Consider the following 20,551-nt stretch of genomic DNA (forward strand, 5'->3'; position numbering starts at 1 on the left):
ACAGCCTTAGCAGTGAAGCTCTAAATTGAGCTCTTGTAAATTCTGTTTCCACTGATCATTCTTGAGATGTTTCAGCAGCTTAATTTAAGTTCACCTGTGGTAAATTCAGCTGATTAGACATGATTTGAAAAGGCATACACCTGTCTATATAAGGTCTCAGGGTTGATAGTGCATGTCAAAGCACAAACCAAGCATGAAGAAAAAGGAATTGTCTTTAGACCTCCGAGACAGAATTGTCTCGAGGCACAAAGCTGGGGAAGGTTACAGAAAGATTTTGGCTGAAAGTTTCAATGAGCACAGTGGCCTCCTTCATCTGTAAGTGGAAGATGTTTGGAACTACTAGAACTCTTCCTAGAGCTGGCCGGCCATCTAAGCTGAGTGTTCAGGGGGAGAAGGGCCTCAATTAAGGAGGTGATCAAAAACCCAATGGTCACTCTGTCTGAGCTCCAGCGTTCTTCTGTGAAGAGAAGAGAACCTTAAAGAAAGACAACCACCTGTGCAGCAATTCACCAATCAGTCCTGTATGGTAGAGTGGCCAGATAGAAGCCACTCCCTGCCTGGAATTTGTCAAAAGACATCTGAAGGACTCTCAGACCATGAGAAACTAAATTCTTTGGTCTGATGAGACTAAAATTTAACTATTTGAAGTGAATGCCAGGCTTTACGTTTGGAGAAAACCAGGCACCACTCATCACCAGGCCAATACCATCCAGTGAAGCATGGTGGTGGCAGCATCATGCTGTGGGGATTTTTTCAGCAGCAGGAACTAAAAGACTAGTCAGGATAGAAGGAAAGATAAATGCAGCAATGTACAGAGACATCCTGAATGAAAACCTGATTCATCTTCCAACAGGACAATAACCCAAAGCACAGTGACAAAATATCAATGGGGTGGCTTTGCAATAACTCAATGAATGTCCTTGAGTGGCCAAGCCAGAGCCCATACCTAAATCCTATTGAACATCTCTGGAGAGATCTGAAAATGGCTGTACACTGTCACTTCCCATCCAACCTGATAGAGCTTGAGAGGTTCTGCAAAGAGGAATGGGCAAAAATTCCCAAAGACAGGCATGCCAGGCTTGTGGCATCATATTTAAAAGACATGAGGCTGTAATTGCTGCCAAAGGTGCATCAACAAAGTATTGAGCAAAGGCTGTGAATACTTATGTACATGTGATTTTTCAGCTTTTCACTTTTAATAAATTTGCAACAATTACAGTTTTTTTCAGTCACTTTGGTGCATTTCTCACAACACCAGTGCATTTCTGCGCAACAGTTAATGCATTTATCAAAACAATTAGTACAAACTGCAAAACCTAGATGATAACCTGCAAAAGTGCATCACATGCTCAAAATGGATAGTCCATTTCTCAAAAGCAAGTATTCATGTCAATCAAAGTGTCAGTATCATCAAAACGAAAAGTCCTGACACCATAGTTTATGAACAGAATATTCAAATGGCTTTGTCATGTTTTCATTATGACAGTTTACTCTGGACATTTTTTTAATGCAAAAAAAGTTAGATGTTGGTGACACTTCCTGAAAATGCTAAAGACAGCACTTTATACTATTTGCACAGCCATTTGAAAACTACAGCAAAGTTAGACATCACTGCATTTAGTGAGGTATCTGAGTATAAGACACTGAATATGTATTTCACATTTTCACTGCATTTGGCAGACAGACAGACAGACAGACAGACAGACAGATCATAGACAGATAGATGAAAGATAGATAAATATAGATAGATAGATAGACAGACAGACAGACAGACAGACAGACGATAGACAGACGATAGACAGATAGATGAAAGATAGATAAATAGACAGACAGACAGACAGACAGACAGACAGACAGACAGACAGACAGACAGACAGACAGGCAGGCAGGCAGACAGACAGACAGACGATAGATAGACAGACAGACAGACAGACAGACAGACAGACAGACAGATAGATATATAGATAGATAGATAGATAGATAGATAGATAGATAGATAGATAGATAGATAGATAGATAGATAGATAGATAGATAGATAGATAGATAGATAGATAGATAGATAGATAGATAGATAGATAGATAGATAGATAGATAGATAGATAGATAGATACTGTTCAGGCTTGTCCAGTGGTTTTGGTTTTTCTTTGTCTTTGGAAGACTTGACATGTTTCTCGATCTGGTCCATCTCCTCTTTCTGAGCTCTCTGTGATGTTGACAGAGGAACAGAAGAAAAGAACACTGAATAAAGGGAAAGTGTGATTCATGTTGGCCAAAAAAACTTGTTGAAAAGCTTGTTATAAAACATTTTATAACCATCCAACAGTGATATAAACTCTAATGAGGGATAACAATGAGTGTGCAGCCAGCAAACAAAGTGTGATCCTGGAGTAAGACAACACCAAAAAAGAGAAAAGAGAGAACAAGTAAAAAAAAGATGGGATATACTCTCCCTCTCTCTCTTTCTCTCTCTCTGTGTATGAGGGGGTGTTCTGTGGTTTTGGTTGAAGGAGTCAGAGACAGCGTGGAGTCTCGCACACTAAAGAGAAACAACCTCAACATTTAAACTCAACAACAGCGCCTCGAGCTACAGCGGAACGGGTGGGTGGGTTGGAGGAAAAACAGAGGGATGGAAGGAAAGATAGTTTTCAACAGAAACGTACTACACATGCACATAGTTCCAGGCACATACATTGTTAATTCATTAGCGTTACGTACAGCCATCTAGTGGTAAAAAATAAAACTTAAAAATGTGTTTAGCGGAAGAACATTGTTGTGGTTGTGCCTGGGCAGATGCATGTGGTTGAAGGCACTAACGAACAGCATGAATACAGGACATATTATTAGAGCCCATACACAAATAAATACAGTTACAAAATTGTTTGTGTTGATTCCACAGAAGTTTTTCAGCTCCATTACACACACAGCTGGAACTACTTTTAACTCTGCACTGATGTGATGTGACACACACAGGTGAATGACACTCAATGGTTCTTCAGAAATCATTCAAATTTGCAAATTTGCAGATCTATTACCAATTGATGATCAAGGAATGGTCAATTACCATTGGTGCTTAATTATTAAATGTGGTATATTAATCATAGTATTATAATCAATGTTATATTTATTTGTGTTGCTGTACATAATTTTTGTGGAAATCCTGAAAAGTTTTATTTATTAGGATTCTTTAAATCAACACATTGTAAAAAGCATTTAGTTGACTGCTTAAAAAAGTGAATAAACTTATTGTGTAACATTTATAAATTGAATGAGCATTGTGCATAATTATAATTAATATACAATTATAAAAACTAAGTTTAGTCAACAGTTTGAAGTTACAATTGAAAATTATCTTGTCGTTTTTTTAAGTGGTTTACTCACTTTTAAGCAAAGTAAATAATCACTTTTTACCAGAGGTGGGAGTAAGGCACACATCTAAAAGCCACGAGCAAGTCTTGAGTCATAACCTTCAAGTCTCAAGCAATTCAAGTCAAATTTTGTCAGAAGCAAGTCAAGTTAGGTCAAGTCACTGCTTACTTCAAGTCAAGTCGTAGCTTGGTCTAAGTCACTTTCAGGTCAATCAATATTTTGTAGATTTTTCGAACTTTTGCAATTTTTTTATATACAAGTATAAACTTTGATAAGCGAAGAAGTAAGCTGAAAACAGCAGAACTAACTTTGTAACTTATAATTTTTGCTGTGGTGTTGAAGTGTTAAATGAAATTAGAAGTAGTGGCAATTGAATTGCTGATCTTTTCTTAGCGTCATTTTGCTTGTAATCTTTAAACATGAATCTAATTATCTTTGGCGGGGTGCAAATGAATCATTCTAATGAATCTAATGAACTAATCTACTTAAAAAAATCATCAGCTTGAGTCAGGTATCAGTTGCAGTGCTTTTATCTTTTGGATGGATCTGAGAACCGATGATCTGATAATACAGCACATGCGGGACTTAAAACTTTTTTTTTTTTAAATGCATAATATATGCATCCAGAAAGTATTTATAGCGCTTCACTTTTTCCACATTTTTTTAATGTTAAAGCCTTATTCCAAAATGTATTAAATTCATTTATTTCCTTAAAATTCTACACACTATACCCCACAATGACAATGTGAAAAAAGATTTGTTGAAATCGTTTCAAATTTATTAAAAGTAAAAAAAACCTGAAAAATCACATGTACATAAGTATTCACAGCCATTGCTCAATACTTTGTTGATGCACTTTTGGCAGCAATTACAGCCTCAATCCTTCCTGAATATGATGCCACAAACTTGGCAAACCTGTCTTCGAGAATTTTTGCCCATTCCTCTTTGCAGTACCTCTCAAGCTTTATCAGGTTGGATGGGAAGCATCGGTGTAAAGCCATTTTCAGATCTCTCCAGAGATGTTCAATAGGATTTAGGTCTGGGCTCTGGCTTGGCCACTCAAGGACAGTGACCGAGTTGTTGTGAATCCACTCCATTGATATTTTGGAGGTGTGCTTTGGGTCATTATCCTGCTGGAACATAAACCGTCACCCCAGTCTGAGGTCAAGAGCACTCTGAAGCAGGTTTTCATTCAGGATGTGCATTGCTGAATTAATCTTTTCCTCTATCCTGACTAGTCTTCCAGTTCCTGCTGCTGAAAAACATCATCACAACATGATGCTGCCACCACTATGCTTCACTGTAGGGATGGTATTAGCTTGGTGATAAGGTGAAGTGGAAAAAGTGAAACGCTATGAATACTTTCAGGATGCACTGTAACAAACGGTTATGTATTTAACAAGTTATTTTGAGTCACTCAACTCCAAGTCATGACAGTCAAACCAAGTCTTTTTTGATATTTGTCAAGCAAGTCTCAAGTCCTAAATTTTAAAAGTTTAAAATAATGCAATTTATTTGTAAGTTTACAAAAGCTGCGTAAAGCCAGAGTAGTTGGTGGTTCATTCCACTTTGGTGCTGTAAACCCTGATAAATCAGGGACTAAACCAAAGTAAAACGAATAAAAGACTTTACAAAAATCGGTAGTTAATTTTGATCAATTTATTTTGTCCTTAAATAATCATGTATTTCTTAAAGAAAAACAAAATAACTGAAGGACCTTTCTGAAAGAGTAATGATGCTTCAAATTCTGATTTGAATAAGAAATAAATAAATTATCAAAATTGTAAGAAATAAGTGAAAATAGTAAAATGTAATTTATTTTATTTACTTTTTACTGAATTAGTAAATCCCACTATTCATATTTTCATTGCATTTTTTGACCAAATAAATAAAAAAATCCTAAACAATTTGTAATGTTTTCGACATATAAATATCGGCTATTAAACATAATAATTTGAGCAAAATTACTGGCCAAACTTACAGCACGAAGAGTGTTAAAGTAGTAATCAGACGTGTGTAAGAGAGAAATTGATTTGTGGATATGACGGCCTGTCTTTATCTCGTCATGATGACATGCAGACTTGCTCACATACAGAAAATGGACCTCTTGCGTTGACAGCAAGATTTATGACTGTTGATGCAGTGCTAACGGTCATCAATGTTGTGCAAACTCATCAGCACTTAAAGAAGTGAAGAAAATCGTCATTTTAGCAATCGGTTTTGATTCGCGGATCTTCCAAGAAAGAGGTTTGATTTATGTCGCCATGTCAAACTGACGTAACTGCATTTGCCAATAAGTTGCATAAGCTACAAATCCTTCTTTTTATCCCCTTGGGTTTTGAACTCTTAGTTTGAGGAGGGAAACCTCATCCTCTCCATTTGTCTTCCCGTCTGTCGTCAGTTTCATGTCTGCGCGTCTGTCTGTTTCCCTCAGACAGTGACACGCAGCCTGGCTCCATGGTAAACCTGACTCATTCCAGCGGCGTTTGTGGCCTGCGTGTTTGTTTTGGTATTTAACACACATTTCCGAGGCTCTCTTTTGGAGAGGACGGAGGGGAGGCAGAGCTCCAGGGTAAATCCCGTCCAGAACTTGAAGGGTTTAATGATGTAAATGATCGCTTATGGAATTCATACTTCATAAGGTTTACCAGGATTCGTCATGGATGCTTATGTGGACTGTCATGTCTTGTCATGTCATGCACTTACGTTTTCATACAGAGCCTGGAGCGTCTCCAGATCCACCACTGTGCAGTCCATCTTCAAGATGGCTGAAGAAAAGAAGAAAAATAATGAGAGAATCAATCACTGACTGAGCAGTATTTAGATTTATGCTAATGATTTCTTAGATAAAGTTTTTCGTTTACTGATTCTAAGAAAAACTATAAACATTAAAGTGCACTTATTTGACCCTTTTTTTTTAAGATTTAAGAATTTTTGTGTCTCCAGAGTGTGGCTGTAAAGATTCAGCTCAAAACACCCATCAGATTATTTATTATACCTTTCAGAGCATTAGAATTTTCTGCTTTGATCACATTGTAGCTGTTTTTGTTGCCTGTGCCTTTAATGCTACTTCTCCCCGCCCACCGTTCCCACGTGCCTGTCAGAGTGTGTCTCAAGCTCCGCCTCGGCTGCATCGGATAAACAGCACAGGGACAGACATGTAGGGCTCTATTTTAACAATCTAGTTGCAACGTGCAAAGCGCAGGTTGCAAAAGCATTAAGGATGTGTCCGAATACACTTTTGCTATTTTAAAAACGAAAAAATAAAAGTATGCAGAGGTGCATGGTCTAACAGGGTTGAGCTTGTTCTCTTAATGAGTTATATGTGTGTTTTGAGAATAAACCAATCAGAGTCTCATCTCCCATTCCCTTTCTGAGTCAGTTGCGTCAAGCCATGTCGCTTTTGCTATTTACATGGTGGACTTTGTAAGTGTAAAAACTGAACGCCTCACTAGCGAGAAAACAGCTAAAGAGACCATAAGAGAATGAGAGAATAAGAGAATTAGCCTCCTCATTCTTTACTTTCACTTTCACTCTCTTTTGTGGATAAGGAAATGTGTTGTACGCACAGACATCCGTTAGCCTACATAATTATTTTGTTTATTACGCGCAAAGATTAGTTTCAAAACTATTTCTAAATTCAGTTCTAATTTCCAGCAAAGGAATGAATGAACAATAATAATGAAGTGTTGTAAAAATATCTGAGTTATATCCAAATACACATGCCCCATATGGTCCAAAACCTGACAGGTAGACAAATCTAAGCTTGTTTTTAATGAAACAAATATAACTATGCTTATAATAAATACTACTACTACTAATAATAACATTATACAAAAGCAAATTATTATGAATAAACTGAAAAAGCACCCCCCCTCCCCCCGAGATGAAGAATAAATGAAAGCAGTGGTTGTAGAATAATAAATAAAATTAGTATTAATAATAATTATAAGAAAATTAGTAATAACAATAACAATAAATATTAATGTAGTAAATAATAACTTTAGTAATACTTAATTCCTTTAATTCTTTTTTATTTGTAAAGATATTTGCATATTGCTGTACATCCTGTGTGTATTAAGCAATGTGTAAGTGAGGCACACAACTAACGCGCTCTGTGCTGGACTGTGCTGTGCCGGCTCTCAGTTGGTCTATTTCACAGTCTATTTTAGTTCCTCAAAATAGCAACACACCAACAATGCCTCTTATCTAGACACGCCTCTTATCTAGACATAAACACCTATGAGTCCACAAAGTGGCGCAATTGGATTTGCTATTTAAACAACTTGGCATTGAACACCATTGTGTTATTACTTTGTTTGTTTATTTTCTTATTGTAACAAGTTATTTATACATTTTTTTCTTAAAATATATAACTTTTAATATGATTAAAGTATTTTTAAAGAGTTATTTTTAAATACCTTAAATTACATTCGGCCCACCGCCCTCAATCACGTTTAGTTTTCAGAAAAAACTTTTTTGTATGAAGGGCCAAAAACCAAATATCATTGAGAGCTGTGGGCCAAACGTAAATATACCAAACTATTACATTAAATTTGGCATGGGTAATTTTCTAACTTATTATAGAATATTTTAAAATAAATGGAAAACATTACTTTAAATTGTATTATCTAATGCAGTTGATATTTTAATAAATTACAACAATACATTCAGTAAAAAATTATTGCAATAAAAACATAAGCAATCACATTTATAACACAGTGGCGTTTAATGCTGAATACACAATTCAAGCTGAATCTGCCTTTGACCTGATTTGTTCACCAAATTCTCTGCATTGTCAGGTGGCAGTATGTACATTTAAACAAAATCTGATCAATTTACACCATTTAATTAAAACATTTAATTTTAGAGCTTTTAGCATTAAAACAAACAAACAAATAAAGGGTTACATTAAAGTTAAACTGACATTCTCACACCAACCCCATCATTGTCCCTCTCTTGTCAGATCTGATGGCGGGCCAAATCAAACTTTACCATGAGTCAACTTTGGCCTGCGGGCCCTAGTTTGGGCATCTCTGTTTCAGTTTGAATGCTGAAGTAATCATTTTATTTAAAAACAGAACAATAAGGAAACAGCTAAATTGTCCGTAGTGTGTGAATGAGTATGTATGGATGTTTCCCAGTGATGGGATAATAAAAAATAAATAAATAAATAAAATAAATGCGGCACAAAATAAGCAAACAAGCTGAAATCCAAAATCCTCTCTTTAACTTAGTCTGTTATATAATGTAACAATCAAAACGTTATTTACCCAGCCCCAAACATTTACTTTCCAGTGCTGTTTTTACATAATAAGACCATTCGAATCTCTAGCAGGATCGTTATTGAGCTGGCTGCACTGAACACTTTCTTTCTGCGCTAAATAGAGCTATTATGGGCTTACTTTTTTGTGTGTTCAGTCATTTGGGGAATAGAGAAATTGATCATTGGCGCGTTTCAGAAACCACACAAGAAAGAAAAACAAAAACATCCATATCTGGGCAACGCTCAGACATAAAATGGAGACAGACAGCAAAGCATTACTCCTGTTATGGGAGAAAGATATCAAATAAGAACAAAAGAAAAGATGAGGAGGAGAAGAACCACATGACAGACGGAGAAACAGGCACAGTCTATGACTTGGCAATTGAACCTGTCATCAACCTGACAATAATATTCAGCAGATCTACGGACCAATCAGCTCACACACAAACAACAACAGTGTAATTCACACAAAGCCCTCAAAGAGCAGAGAATCTGTTTCTCCATGTCCAAAGATTCTCCCGAAACGCTGTTGCTGAAGGTCTTGATTTAATATTGAGAAAACATGGTTTGAGTATAAATCTTTTAGAAGAAATGCTGCATAAAGCTTTCAGACTGTAAGGACAGTTACTGTAACATCTGTGTGTATTAGAAGTACTAAAGAATAGTGTAATATTAATAGAATAATTTAACTATTTGCAAAATTTAGAGCATTTGCTAAATGGAACTTTTGCACATTTCCGGGTTTCTCGTAAGGTTGTTTAAACTTAGAGCGCAGTTAAATAGAGAGTACAAAAAATAGCTTTTTTTTTTTTTTTTTTTTTTTTTTTACAATCCTAGTTGCTGAATTAATAAAAGAAAAACTCCAAGATGATGTTTTCAAGACTTTCAGAAAAAAAAAAAAAATGTGTGACTGATAATGGCAGCCAGAGGAGAAAACATCGTCTACTTTACTGTCCCTCACCAAACACTCTGCATTACAAACACCTTGCACAATCGGTGCAATTGTAATTTGATGATATAATGCATACATGAACATTCATTCATTCATTTTCTTGTCGGCTTAGTCCCTTTATTAATCCGGTGTCGCCACAGCGGAATGGACCGCCAACCTATCCACCACGTTTTTACACATCGGACAATTTCCAGCCGCAACCCATCTCTGTGAAACATCCACACACATTCTCACACACACACACTCATACACTACGGACAATTTAGCCTACCCAATCACCTGAACCGCATGTCTGTGGACTGTGGGGGAAACTGGAGCAGCCTAAGGAAACTCACGCGAATCCGAGCCGAGGCTCAAATCAGCGAACTAGAATAAATATATAGAATTCTCGGCTAGAATAAAATATTTTTTTAATTTTTTCAATAACATTTTAGGGACAAAATTATTAGCCCCTTTAGACTAACTTTTTTTTTGATTGTCTACAGAACAAACCATCGTTATAGGATAACTTGCCTTATTACCCTACCCTGCCTAGTTAACCTAATTAACCTAGTTAAGCCTTTAAATTTCACTTTAAGCTGTATAGAAGTGTCTTGAAAAATTTCTAGTCAAATAATATTTACTGTCATCATGATAAAGATAAAAGAAATCAGTAATTAGAAATGAGTTATTATAATTATTATTTTTATAAATGTGTTGAAAAAATCTCTCCGTTAAACAGAAATTGAGGGGAAAAAAAATAAACAGGGGGCAAGTAATTCAGGGGGGCTAATAATTCTGACTTCAAATATATATAAATATATAAATATATAATAGTAATAATAGCAATAATCAAAGTAAATTTACTGTTTAAAAATTATAGATTGCATGCTGCAAACAACAATAAAGGTGGTCTGTTTCGCACACATAAAAAATACTTTTAAGTAAATAAAATATATGAAATAAAATAAATATATGTATTATGAATATGTGATAAAGGCATGTACTAAAGCAGATGTTAATATAACAACAACAACAACAACAACAACAACAACAACAACAACAACAACAACAACAACAACAATAATAATAATAATAATACTAATAATAATAATAATAATACTAATAGTACTAATACTTATAATAATAATAATAATAACCATAACCATAATCATAATAATAATTTGGCTACTTTGACAAATACAATTTATAAATATAATATTAAAAAATAATAATAACAATAATAATAATTATTTTACTTTGACAAATACCATATAATAATAATACAAATAATAATAATGAAGTCAAATAAATATATGTATTATGAATATATGATAATTGCATGCATGCTAAAGTAAATAATAATAATACAATAATAACAAAAAAAACAACAACAACAACAATAATAACAATAATAATAGTTCTAATAGTAATAACGTTCGAGGTTACTAAAGTAACCCTTCGTTCCCCGAGGAGGGGAACGGAAGCACTATAAGTGGATTTGATTTGTAAAATCCACGCATTGGGAGGATTCGGATCAGAAGCCGCTTGTCTGGAGAGTATTGAACGGGCCAATGAATGAAATTAATTGGCAGCGTAAGCTTGCGCAGGTGTGCGACATCTGCAATTATCTCAGCATATAAGCACACCTGAAGCCAGCAGACGCCATCCTTTTAAGCTGAAGAGACTTTCAAACAGCTAAGGGACAGTCATTATGGCGACGGAGTATAGTGCTTCCGTTCCCCTCCTCGGGGAACGATGGGTTACTTTAGTAACCTCGAACGTTCCCCTTCGGGGGGAACTTCAGCACTATAAGTGGATTTGATTTGTAAAATCCACGCATTGGGAGCCCATTGAAAGCGCCATAATGACTGCACCTTACCAACACCCCCGATGAGGAGATAGTCAAGCAAGCGTGACGCACCCACATCATGGGGGGCGCGGTCCTCCAACGTGTCCCTGGCCCTGATTTATCCTACTTCAACAGAAGTTTTACGGATTTAGATATATTTTTCGGGAAGTCGTGAGCATCTAGATAATTCTAGGAAATACGACAGTACGTTGGGAAGCGTGCAATCCCGATAGGGAGGACGCTGCGTAGGCCATCTGTTACCCAAGGGGGGGATAGATGGCAGAATTTACATATGGACTAGCCCTAAAAAGGGGGAGTACGCATAGCAAAAGAGTGGTTAGCGGAGAGGGAAGACACGGGTCCGCCCAGGGGGGGGACTTAACCGTGGCGGAATAAGCATATGGGATCGCCTAGTGGGGATCACGCATAGCAGGCACCTATACCCAAAACGCGGGCTGACCAGCGGGCAGACCTACAACGTAGTGGGCCAGCAAGTGACTCCTCCGCTGAGTCAGTGCTGGGGGCCACGGAGGAATCTGCAGGTCTCACCTGACGGGGAACTTTACTGACAGATAAAAAAGGCGCACGTACCTCCGTGTTAGGGAGATAGGCGCAGCAAGCGTGTTTCAACACCCTACCGAGTTGTCTCCTCAATCACCAAAGGGTTACCTAATACCCTTGAGGAAACCGGCTCCACTCGCAGATTGTAAAACCTTGCAAATGTGTTGGGTGTCGCCCAGCCCGCAGCTCTACAGATGTCTGTAGAGAACGCGCAGAGGGGGAAGCAAACAGATCGATCTGGGCCTCCCCGAATCGCGCCCATATCAGCTGAACAGACTCGGGGTGGAGTCTCCATTCTCCAGGACGTAACAGCTGTCGTGAGAGCGCATCGGCTGCACGATTGAGCGTGCCTGGGACGTGAATGGCGCGCAGCGATTTCAGCCGCGGGTGACTCCAGAGGAGCAGACGGCGGGCGAGCTGAGACATGCGGCGAGAGCGCATACCCCCCATGCGGTTGATATACGCCGCCGCCGCCATACTGTCCGTCCTGACCAGCACGTGTTGCCGCTCCGGCACCGGTAAAAAGCGGTGGAGAGCGAGGAACACTGCCAACAGCTCTAGGCGATTGATATGCCAATGCAGCTGGGCACCCTTCCAGAGGCCCGCAGCCGCATGCCCGCGACACACGGCCCCCCAACCCGTGTTGGAAGCGTCTGTTGAAACAACAACATGGCTGGACGCCTGTCCTAGAGGCACACCGGCCTGTAGGAACGAGGGGTCGTTCCAAGGGCTGAGGGCGCGGCGACACAGCGCAGTAACCGAGACCCGGTGTGTGCCCGCGTGCTATGCGCGTCTGGGGACCCGATCGTGAAGCCAGTGCTGAAGTGGTCTCATATGGAGCAACCCGAGCGGCGTGACGGCGGCTGCGGATGCCATATGCCCCAGGAGCCTCTGAAAGAACTTCAGTGGGACCACTAGTTTGCTGTCGAGCTCCCTCAGACAGTTCAGCAACAGGCGAGCGCGTTCCTCGGAGAGGTGCGCTACCATGGTGATCGAGTCCAGCTCCATCCCGAGAAAAGAAATCCTCTGCACGGGGGCGAGTTTGCTCTTTTCTCGGTTGACCTGAAGCCCCAGTAGGCGGAGATGCCGAAGCACCTTGTCCCTGTGCATAATCAATTGCTCCCGCGAGTGGGCTAAAATCAGCCAGTCGTCGAGATAATTGAGTATGCGAATGCCCGCGAGCCGAAGGGGCGCTAGGGCACCCTCCGCGAGTTTGGTGAAGACCCGCGGAGACAGAGAGAGCCCGAAGGGGAGGACCTTGTACTGCTACGCTCGACCCTCGAACGCAAACCGCAGAAATTGGCGGTGGCGTGGAAGAATGGAGACATGGAAATACGCGTCCTTCAGGTCTATGGCTGCAAACCAATCCCGAGGACGAACGCATTGGAGAATGCGCCTCTGCGTGAGCATTCTGAACGGCAGCCTGTGCAGACAGCGGTTCAAAACGCGCAGATCTAGGATTGGCCGTGACCCACCGCTCTTTTTGGGTACGATGAAGTATGGGCTGTAAAACCCACTCTCCATCTCGGCTGGAGGAACCGGCTCGATTGCACCCTTCGCCAGGAGGGCAGCAATCTCCTCTCGCAAGACAGGGGCGGACAGGGGGTTGACCCTGGAGAAATACACGCCCGTAAACTTGGGGGGCCGTTTCGCGAACTGAATCGCGTAACCGAGTCTGATTGTGCGTATGAGCCACCGCGAGGGGCTGGCCCGCGCTAACCAGGCAGGCAGAGCCCTCTTTAATGGAGTCATCGCTACAATCTCTGACGTACCAGCGGTGGGGCAGCGCGGAGTGGGTGTGCTGATCCGGGAAGCACGAGGGTCCCGCGGAAGAGCTGGAGGAGAGCGATTCGCTCTGGCTCCGCACCCTGACTCCGGAGAGGGGGCTGGAGGGCTGAGGGAAGGGAGACCGTCCCCCCAGCGCTCGTGAGCCACTGGCGAAGCACGTAGAGTCTGCGAGCCGGAAGGCAGCGCGTCCCGGACTGGCAGAACTCGTGCAGTCACATCCGGGGAAGGGAAAAAGTGCTCTTTTACTGATGTTTTGGTGGCACTGAAAAGTACCGTTGTTATCGGGGCCCCGCCCTCCAGCGGGGAAAGAGCAAGTTTCCTCTTCTCCGGATGGCCTGTCTCAGGGACGCTTCGCGGTCCGTTTACCGGACTTAACGGCGCCCTGGGCAGGAGGGGCTGCCTGCTTTCGAGGTGAACGCCGCGCCCGCTTGGCCGGAGGCGCAGGCGGGGGCGGGGCAGCACTCGTTGGCAGGCGCCCTCGGCGAGGAACAGCGGAGGTGGATGGCTCGGCGGGCGGAGCGGGCTTACGGCCACGCCGATAGATGACATTGCCCATCGCATCCGACTGCTCTTTCACCGCCTTGAATTCCTGGGTGAATTCACCGACGGTGTCGCCGAACAGGCCAGCCTGGGATATGGGCGAGTCAAGAAAGCGAACTTTGTCAACGTCGCGCATATCGGCCAGGTTTAGCCAGAGGTGGCGTTCCTGAACCACAAGTGTGGACATCGTCCTCCCCAGCGCACACGCGGCAGACTTAGTAGTCCGAAGAGCATATTCGGTCGCGGTGCGCAGCTCATGTAATAAGCTTGGGTTGGACCCGCCCTCGTGCAGCTCGGCCAGCGCCTGCGCTTGGTAGCGCTGGTAGGTGGCCATCGCGTGCAAAGCAGAAGCAGCCTGGCCCGCAGCCTTATAAGCTCTGGCTCCGAGGGAGGCAGACAACCTACAGGCTTTGGACGGGAGGCGGGGCAAACCCCGCCACGTAGAGGCGCCGCGCGGACAAAGATTGACCGCGATAGCGCGCTCCACTGACGGGATCGCCTCATACCCCCTGGCAGCTCCGCCGTCAAGGGCGGTGAGGGCGGAGGCACACGCAGCACGGGCAGAGAAAGGTGCCCTCCAAGACTGCGTGAGCCTACTGTGCACTTCCGGGAAGAAGGGGACGAGAGGCTTCGAAGGCTTCGCCTTCTGGTCCTCTACGTAGCACCCATCTAGTCGGTCCGGCTGCGGAGCTGGGGGATAAACCATCTCCAACCCCACGGCCGAAGCAGCCCGGGAAAGCACGGCTAACATGTCCGCTTCAGGATCCGATTTGACAGCGCTCACCTGCCCGGAGGGGGCGAGCGGGTCCGGATCTTCGTCGGACAGTGAAAGCCCACCCTCCGATGCCGCGGAGGACATCTGATCTCCGGTGTCAGCGAGTGTGAGAGCTACCATCTGGTTAGACGGATCACTCTCACCATCCGAAGCTTGGATGGAGCGCCGTGAGGAGCGAGAGGTCCGCGAGCCCGTGGGCGGCGGATTATCTCCCGCTGAAACCCTCAGATCTGCCCGAGCGCCCGCTGCTTTTTTAGAACAGGAGGCAACTGGGGTGGCTCGCTCTCTTGCGAAAGTTAGCCGCGATCTTAGCTGTGCAACGGTCATGGCATCGCAATGACGACATGAACCGCCCGCGAGCACCGCATTAACATGCTGGACCCCCAAACATGCAATGCCCCAAACATCCAGAAACGCACAGTCGGAGCGCCATCCTGAAAAGGACGTGCTGCACGACTGTGTTGCTCTTTTAGGAAAGTTGCAACTATACGCACCGCTCTGGAGGACCGGACCCAAAGAACCGCAGGCAAGGGAGTAACCCAGCTCGACCGTCTGCCACCGCGAAGACCCACTCTGGACCGGGAGACACACTCGTTCGCTCTGAAGTGCTGATCAGCAAGAGGAACCCTCATCGACTCACTCAGAAAGGATCTGAAGCGAAAAGGATGGCGTCTGCTGGCTTCAGGTGTGCTTATATGCTGAGATAATTGCAGATGTCGCACACCTGCGCAAGCTTACGCTGCCAATTAATTTCATTCATTGGCCCGTTCAATACTCTCCAGACAAGCGGCTTCTGATCCGAATCCTCCCAATGCGTGGATTTTACAAATCAAATCCACTTATAGTGCTGAAGTTCCCCCCGAAGGGGAACTATTATTATTATTATTATTATTATTACATTACAAATACCATTCAAATAATTTATAATATCATTAAACAAGATATAATAATAATAATAATGATAATAATAATAATAATAATAGCAATAATCAAAGTAAATTTACTGTTTAAAAATAATATTACATATAATAAACATATTAAACAAACAATTAAGGTTGTCTGTTTCACACACATAAAAATAATAAGGACAAATAATAAGAAAGTAAAAGTATATAATAATAATAATAATAATAATAATAATAATAATAATAATAATAATAATAATAATAATAATAATAATAATAATATGTAGGCCCATGCAGAGAGACACATTTTGTTTTGAGTGGCAATTTTAGTAGGAGTATCATCATAAAAATTCTCCCATTTTTTAAACAATAAATGTAATTATACTCTTTACAGCCAATAACTATAATTACCTGAAATTCGCTCACACTTACTGTCAAACAGCTTATCATTTAGCAGACACTTTTATCCAAATAACACCGATTACAGGAGGAATGTCCCTGCAGCAGCTCTGGGTTAATGCCCGGTTTAAGTCAACAATACTGGTTTATACTGTAAGTCAGGTTTCAACCTCTAGATATGCTACACTGCCATTCGCTAACTCTTCATGTTACATATTTCATAAGCCAGTCATTTAAACTATTTTTCTTCATGCAGGTTTGAAATATTTTGTTTATGCCAAGCTTCTATAATTACTATCTTTTCAATGTACACAACAAGACTAAGAAAACATACAACGAATGATTCTTCAGCTGTACAGACACACATTTCTCTCTCTCTCTCTCTCTCTCTCTCTCTCTCTCTCTCTCTCTCTCTCTTTAAACACAACTAACTATAAAATGATAAATTGTTTGGTCAACAAGGACAGAAGTGAGGGTTTTATATTAGGACATGATCATACATATGTTTTTCTTAATGTTTTATTTGTGATCGCTGCCATGATTCAGAATGAAGAGTAAAAACGCACTTATTTTGATAAATTACTGTTCAGTTTCTGGGATGTCCTGTATAGAGAGGGACAGAAATTAATACAATTTTCCAAAAATCACACTATAAAAATTTCAAGAAAGTATCAATTTGAGATTTGTCTCTGAATTGTTAAACAATCATTTTCTTTTTGGCTCAGTCCCTTTATTATTGAGGGGTCGCCACAGCAGAATAAACCGCCAACTTATCCAGCACATGTTTTACGTATCAGATGAACTTCCAGCTGCAATCCATCACTGGGAAACACTCATTCACTCTCATTTACACACACACTACAAACAATTTAGCTTACCCAATTCACCTATAATGCATGTCTTTGGACTTGTGGGGGAAACTGGAGCACCCCAAGAAAACCCACGCAGACACGGGGAGAAGATGTAAACTCTACACAGAAATGCCAACTGACCCAGCTGAGGCTTAAACCAACGACTTTCTTGCTGTGAGGTGACAGCGCTACCCACTGCACCACCGCACTATCCATTTGTCAAACATTATATATCTAAATTATACAGTTGAAGTCAGAATTATCAGTCTGTTTATTTTTCCCCATTCCTGTTTAATGGAGAGAAGTTTTTTCAACACATTTTTTAAAATAATAGTTTTAATAACTCATTTCTAATAACTGATGTATTTTATCTTTTCCATGATGACAGTAAGAAATTTGTCAAGACACTTCTATACAGCTTAAAGTGACATTTAAAGGCTTAACTAGGTTAATTAGGTTAACTAGGCAGGTTAAGGGAATTAGTTATTCTATAACAGTGATTTGTTCTGCAGTCTATCGAAAAAACAAATTGCTTAAAGGGGCCAATCATTTTGACCTTAAAATGGTTTTTAAAAAATATAAAACTTCTTTTATTATAGCCGAAATAAAACAAATAAGAGTTTCCCCAATATATTATAGGAAATAGTGTAAAAAATCCCTTGCTCTGTTAAACATCATTTGTGAAATATTGAAAAAATAAATAAATAAATAAAGGGGGGCTAACAATTCTGACTTCAACTGTATATCTGAACATGTTTTATGAAAAATGTAATTTTTTAAATTTGTTTTTGTTTTATTGACAACACACACACACACACACACACACACACACACACACACACACACACACACACACACACACACACACACACACACACACACACACACACACACACACACTCACACACACACACACACACACACGCACAAACAAAACAACAGATTATCTTATTATACCCCACACCTATCCCCCTAAAAATATTTTTTGTTGTTTTTTGTTCGTCCATTGTAATTATTATTTTTCCTGCTTATTGTTTATAAGTCATGTTTTTTCTCAGTTCTTACACTTTTATAGTATTTGCCTTTAAAGGGCAATATTTACATTTAAATTTAATAATTTATGGACAGAGTTTCAGAGCAAAGCCTTGGGCTGAAGGGGGTCCGGTTCGGGGACCGCAGGATTTCATCTCTGTTATACACAGACAATGTTGTTCTGTTGGCTTCATGGCACATGGACCTTATGCACTGGCGCGGTTTGCTGCCGAGTGTGATGCGGCTGGGATAAGAATGAGCACCTCGGAATCCGAGGCCATGGTGTTCCACCAGAAAAAGCTTGTTTGCGATCTCTAGTTTGGAGGAAAGTCCTAACCCCAGGTAGAGGAGTTCAAGTACCTTGGGGTTTTGTTTGCGAGTGAGGGAAGGATGGAGGGCAAGATCGACAGGTGGATCAGTGCAGTGGCAGCAGTAATGCGGTCGATGTACCGGTTCTGTTATGGTAAAGAAGGAGCTGAGCCGAAAGGCAAAGTTTTCGATTTACTGGTCATTTTACCTTCCTACTCTCACTTAGGGTCATAAGATTGGGTCATGTTCGAAAGAACATGATCTTGGATTTAAAAGGCTGAAATGAGTTTCCTTTGCAGGGTGGCAGGGTGCAGGAGTTCAGTCACCAGGAAGGAGCTCAGAGTAGAGTCGCTGCTCCACATCGAGAGAAGTCAGCTGAGGTGGCTCAGGCATCTGTTTCGGATCCCTCCAAGACACCAAGGGAGGTGTTCCAGGCATGTCCCACCGAGAGGAGGCCTCGGGGAAGATCCAGGACACGCTGGAGGAATTATGTCTCAGCTGGCCTGGGAATGCCTCGGGATCCCCCCAGAGGAGCTGGAGGAAGTGTCTGGGGAGAGGGAAGTCTGGAGTATCTTTTTAAATGTTTTAAAATAAGTTCATCCTGCTCACCAAAGCTGCGTACAAATTGTAAAATTGTGAATGTTTTTGCACTATAAAGCAACTGTTCAAAAGTAGCTTATAATTTAATGTAATCATTTATTCCAGTGATTTTAAGATCGTAGTCTTCAGAATCCTGCAGAAATCACTCTAACATTTATTATTATTATTATTATTATTATTATTATTATTATTATAAACAGTAATAGTTATAAAGACAATAATGACTGGAGGAGTAATAATTTCATTTGAAACTAGCTATAGATTGTTATGCAGTTATTTAACATTTTAATAAATACTTTACAATTTTACTTTTTTTTTCTTTACATTTAATGAATGCTGCTTTGATGAACAGAATGCTTTTCTTAAAAAAAAAATAATAAAAAATCTCCAAACTTTTGACCGGTAGTGTATTTATTCACATTTTTCCCAGCTTGGTGCTGGGTTGCAGCTGGAGGGCATACACAGCTTAAAACATTAACAAAGTAGTTGGCGGTTTATTACGTTGTGGTGACTCCTGATAAATCAGGATCTAAGCTGAAGGAAAATGAATAAATTAATATAGCATGTTATAATGATGTATATAATGCTAGCATGTTTACGATTCTTCAGCTTTACGGACACACATACATAACTTCATCTCTCTCTAAACACGACTATAGAATGTTTAGCTAACAAAAAACAAAAACATCCAGAAACATGTAATATTAAGGAGATGATATACAAACATTTTCTTTAAAACATCCAATAATAAGGTATTTAATGTCAACAGTTCAATAATATATGACAATACGGTTATAATAACATTACTTTTTAAGTGGTTGTTGAACTTTTTTTAAAACAAGAATCATTCTGGCTTTCTTTGAATTTTCTTGTTGTGTTTTAGACATCATCACTGAACAATATAATAATGTTACGATGAAATTACATATATATATTTACGTTACATTTATTCAAAACAAATCTTAGCAGGTTTGTAATTTTTCAGTTGTACATACACACACCACCTTCTCTCCCTCTCTCTCTATCTAAACACAACTAACTCAAAAATGATACAATGTTTGGCCAACAAAGAGAGAATGAATGATGTTATATTAGGACATGATCATACACATATGTTTTCTTGTTGCTGTCTTTGTGAACACTGCCATGATTCACAATGTTTGCACAAAACAATGTCCTGTGACAGTTCAGAAGACCCAGACTGACTGTGAGTCACTAGAGAAACACAACAAACAAATGGTCTGGAGGGGCTCGGCGTCACTTGCGGATGAATCCAATCTTACACACACACACACACGCGCATAAACACTAAGCCTGACTTGTGAAACGCAGAGACGAAATCAAAGGCTTGTCAGCAAGTGTGTTGGTGCAAGAG

General features: G+C 40.6%; 1 protein-coding gene across 2 annotated transcripts in view; it reads right to left on the reverse strand.

Moving 5' to 3' along the window:
- The window catches only part of fmn2a (formin 2a), an 80,049-nt gene that overhangs the window by 21,425 nt on the left and 38,073 nt on the right, over positions 1-20,551 (reverse strand). For both annotated transcript variants that reach the window (XM_021467387.3, XM_001333025.9), the window contains exons 8-9: positions 6,074-6,135; positions 2,113-2,204 (exon numbers count right to left, since the gene is read on the reverse strand). In XM_021467387.3, the coding sequence (XP_021323062.2) occupies positions 2,113-2,204; positions 6,074-6,135 (154 nt within the window). The remainder of the gene's footprint in view (positions 1-2,112; positions 2,205-6,073; positions 6,136-20,551) is intronic.

The sequence above is a fragment of the Danio rerio genome, chromosome 17 (assembly GCF_049306965.1).
Source record: "Danio rerio strain Tuebingen ecotype United States chromosome 17, GRCz12tu, whole genome shotgun sequence".
NCBI classification, from domain to species: domain Eukaryota; kingdom Metazoa; phylum Chordata; class Actinopteri; order Cypriniformes; family Danionidae; genus Danio; species Danio rerio.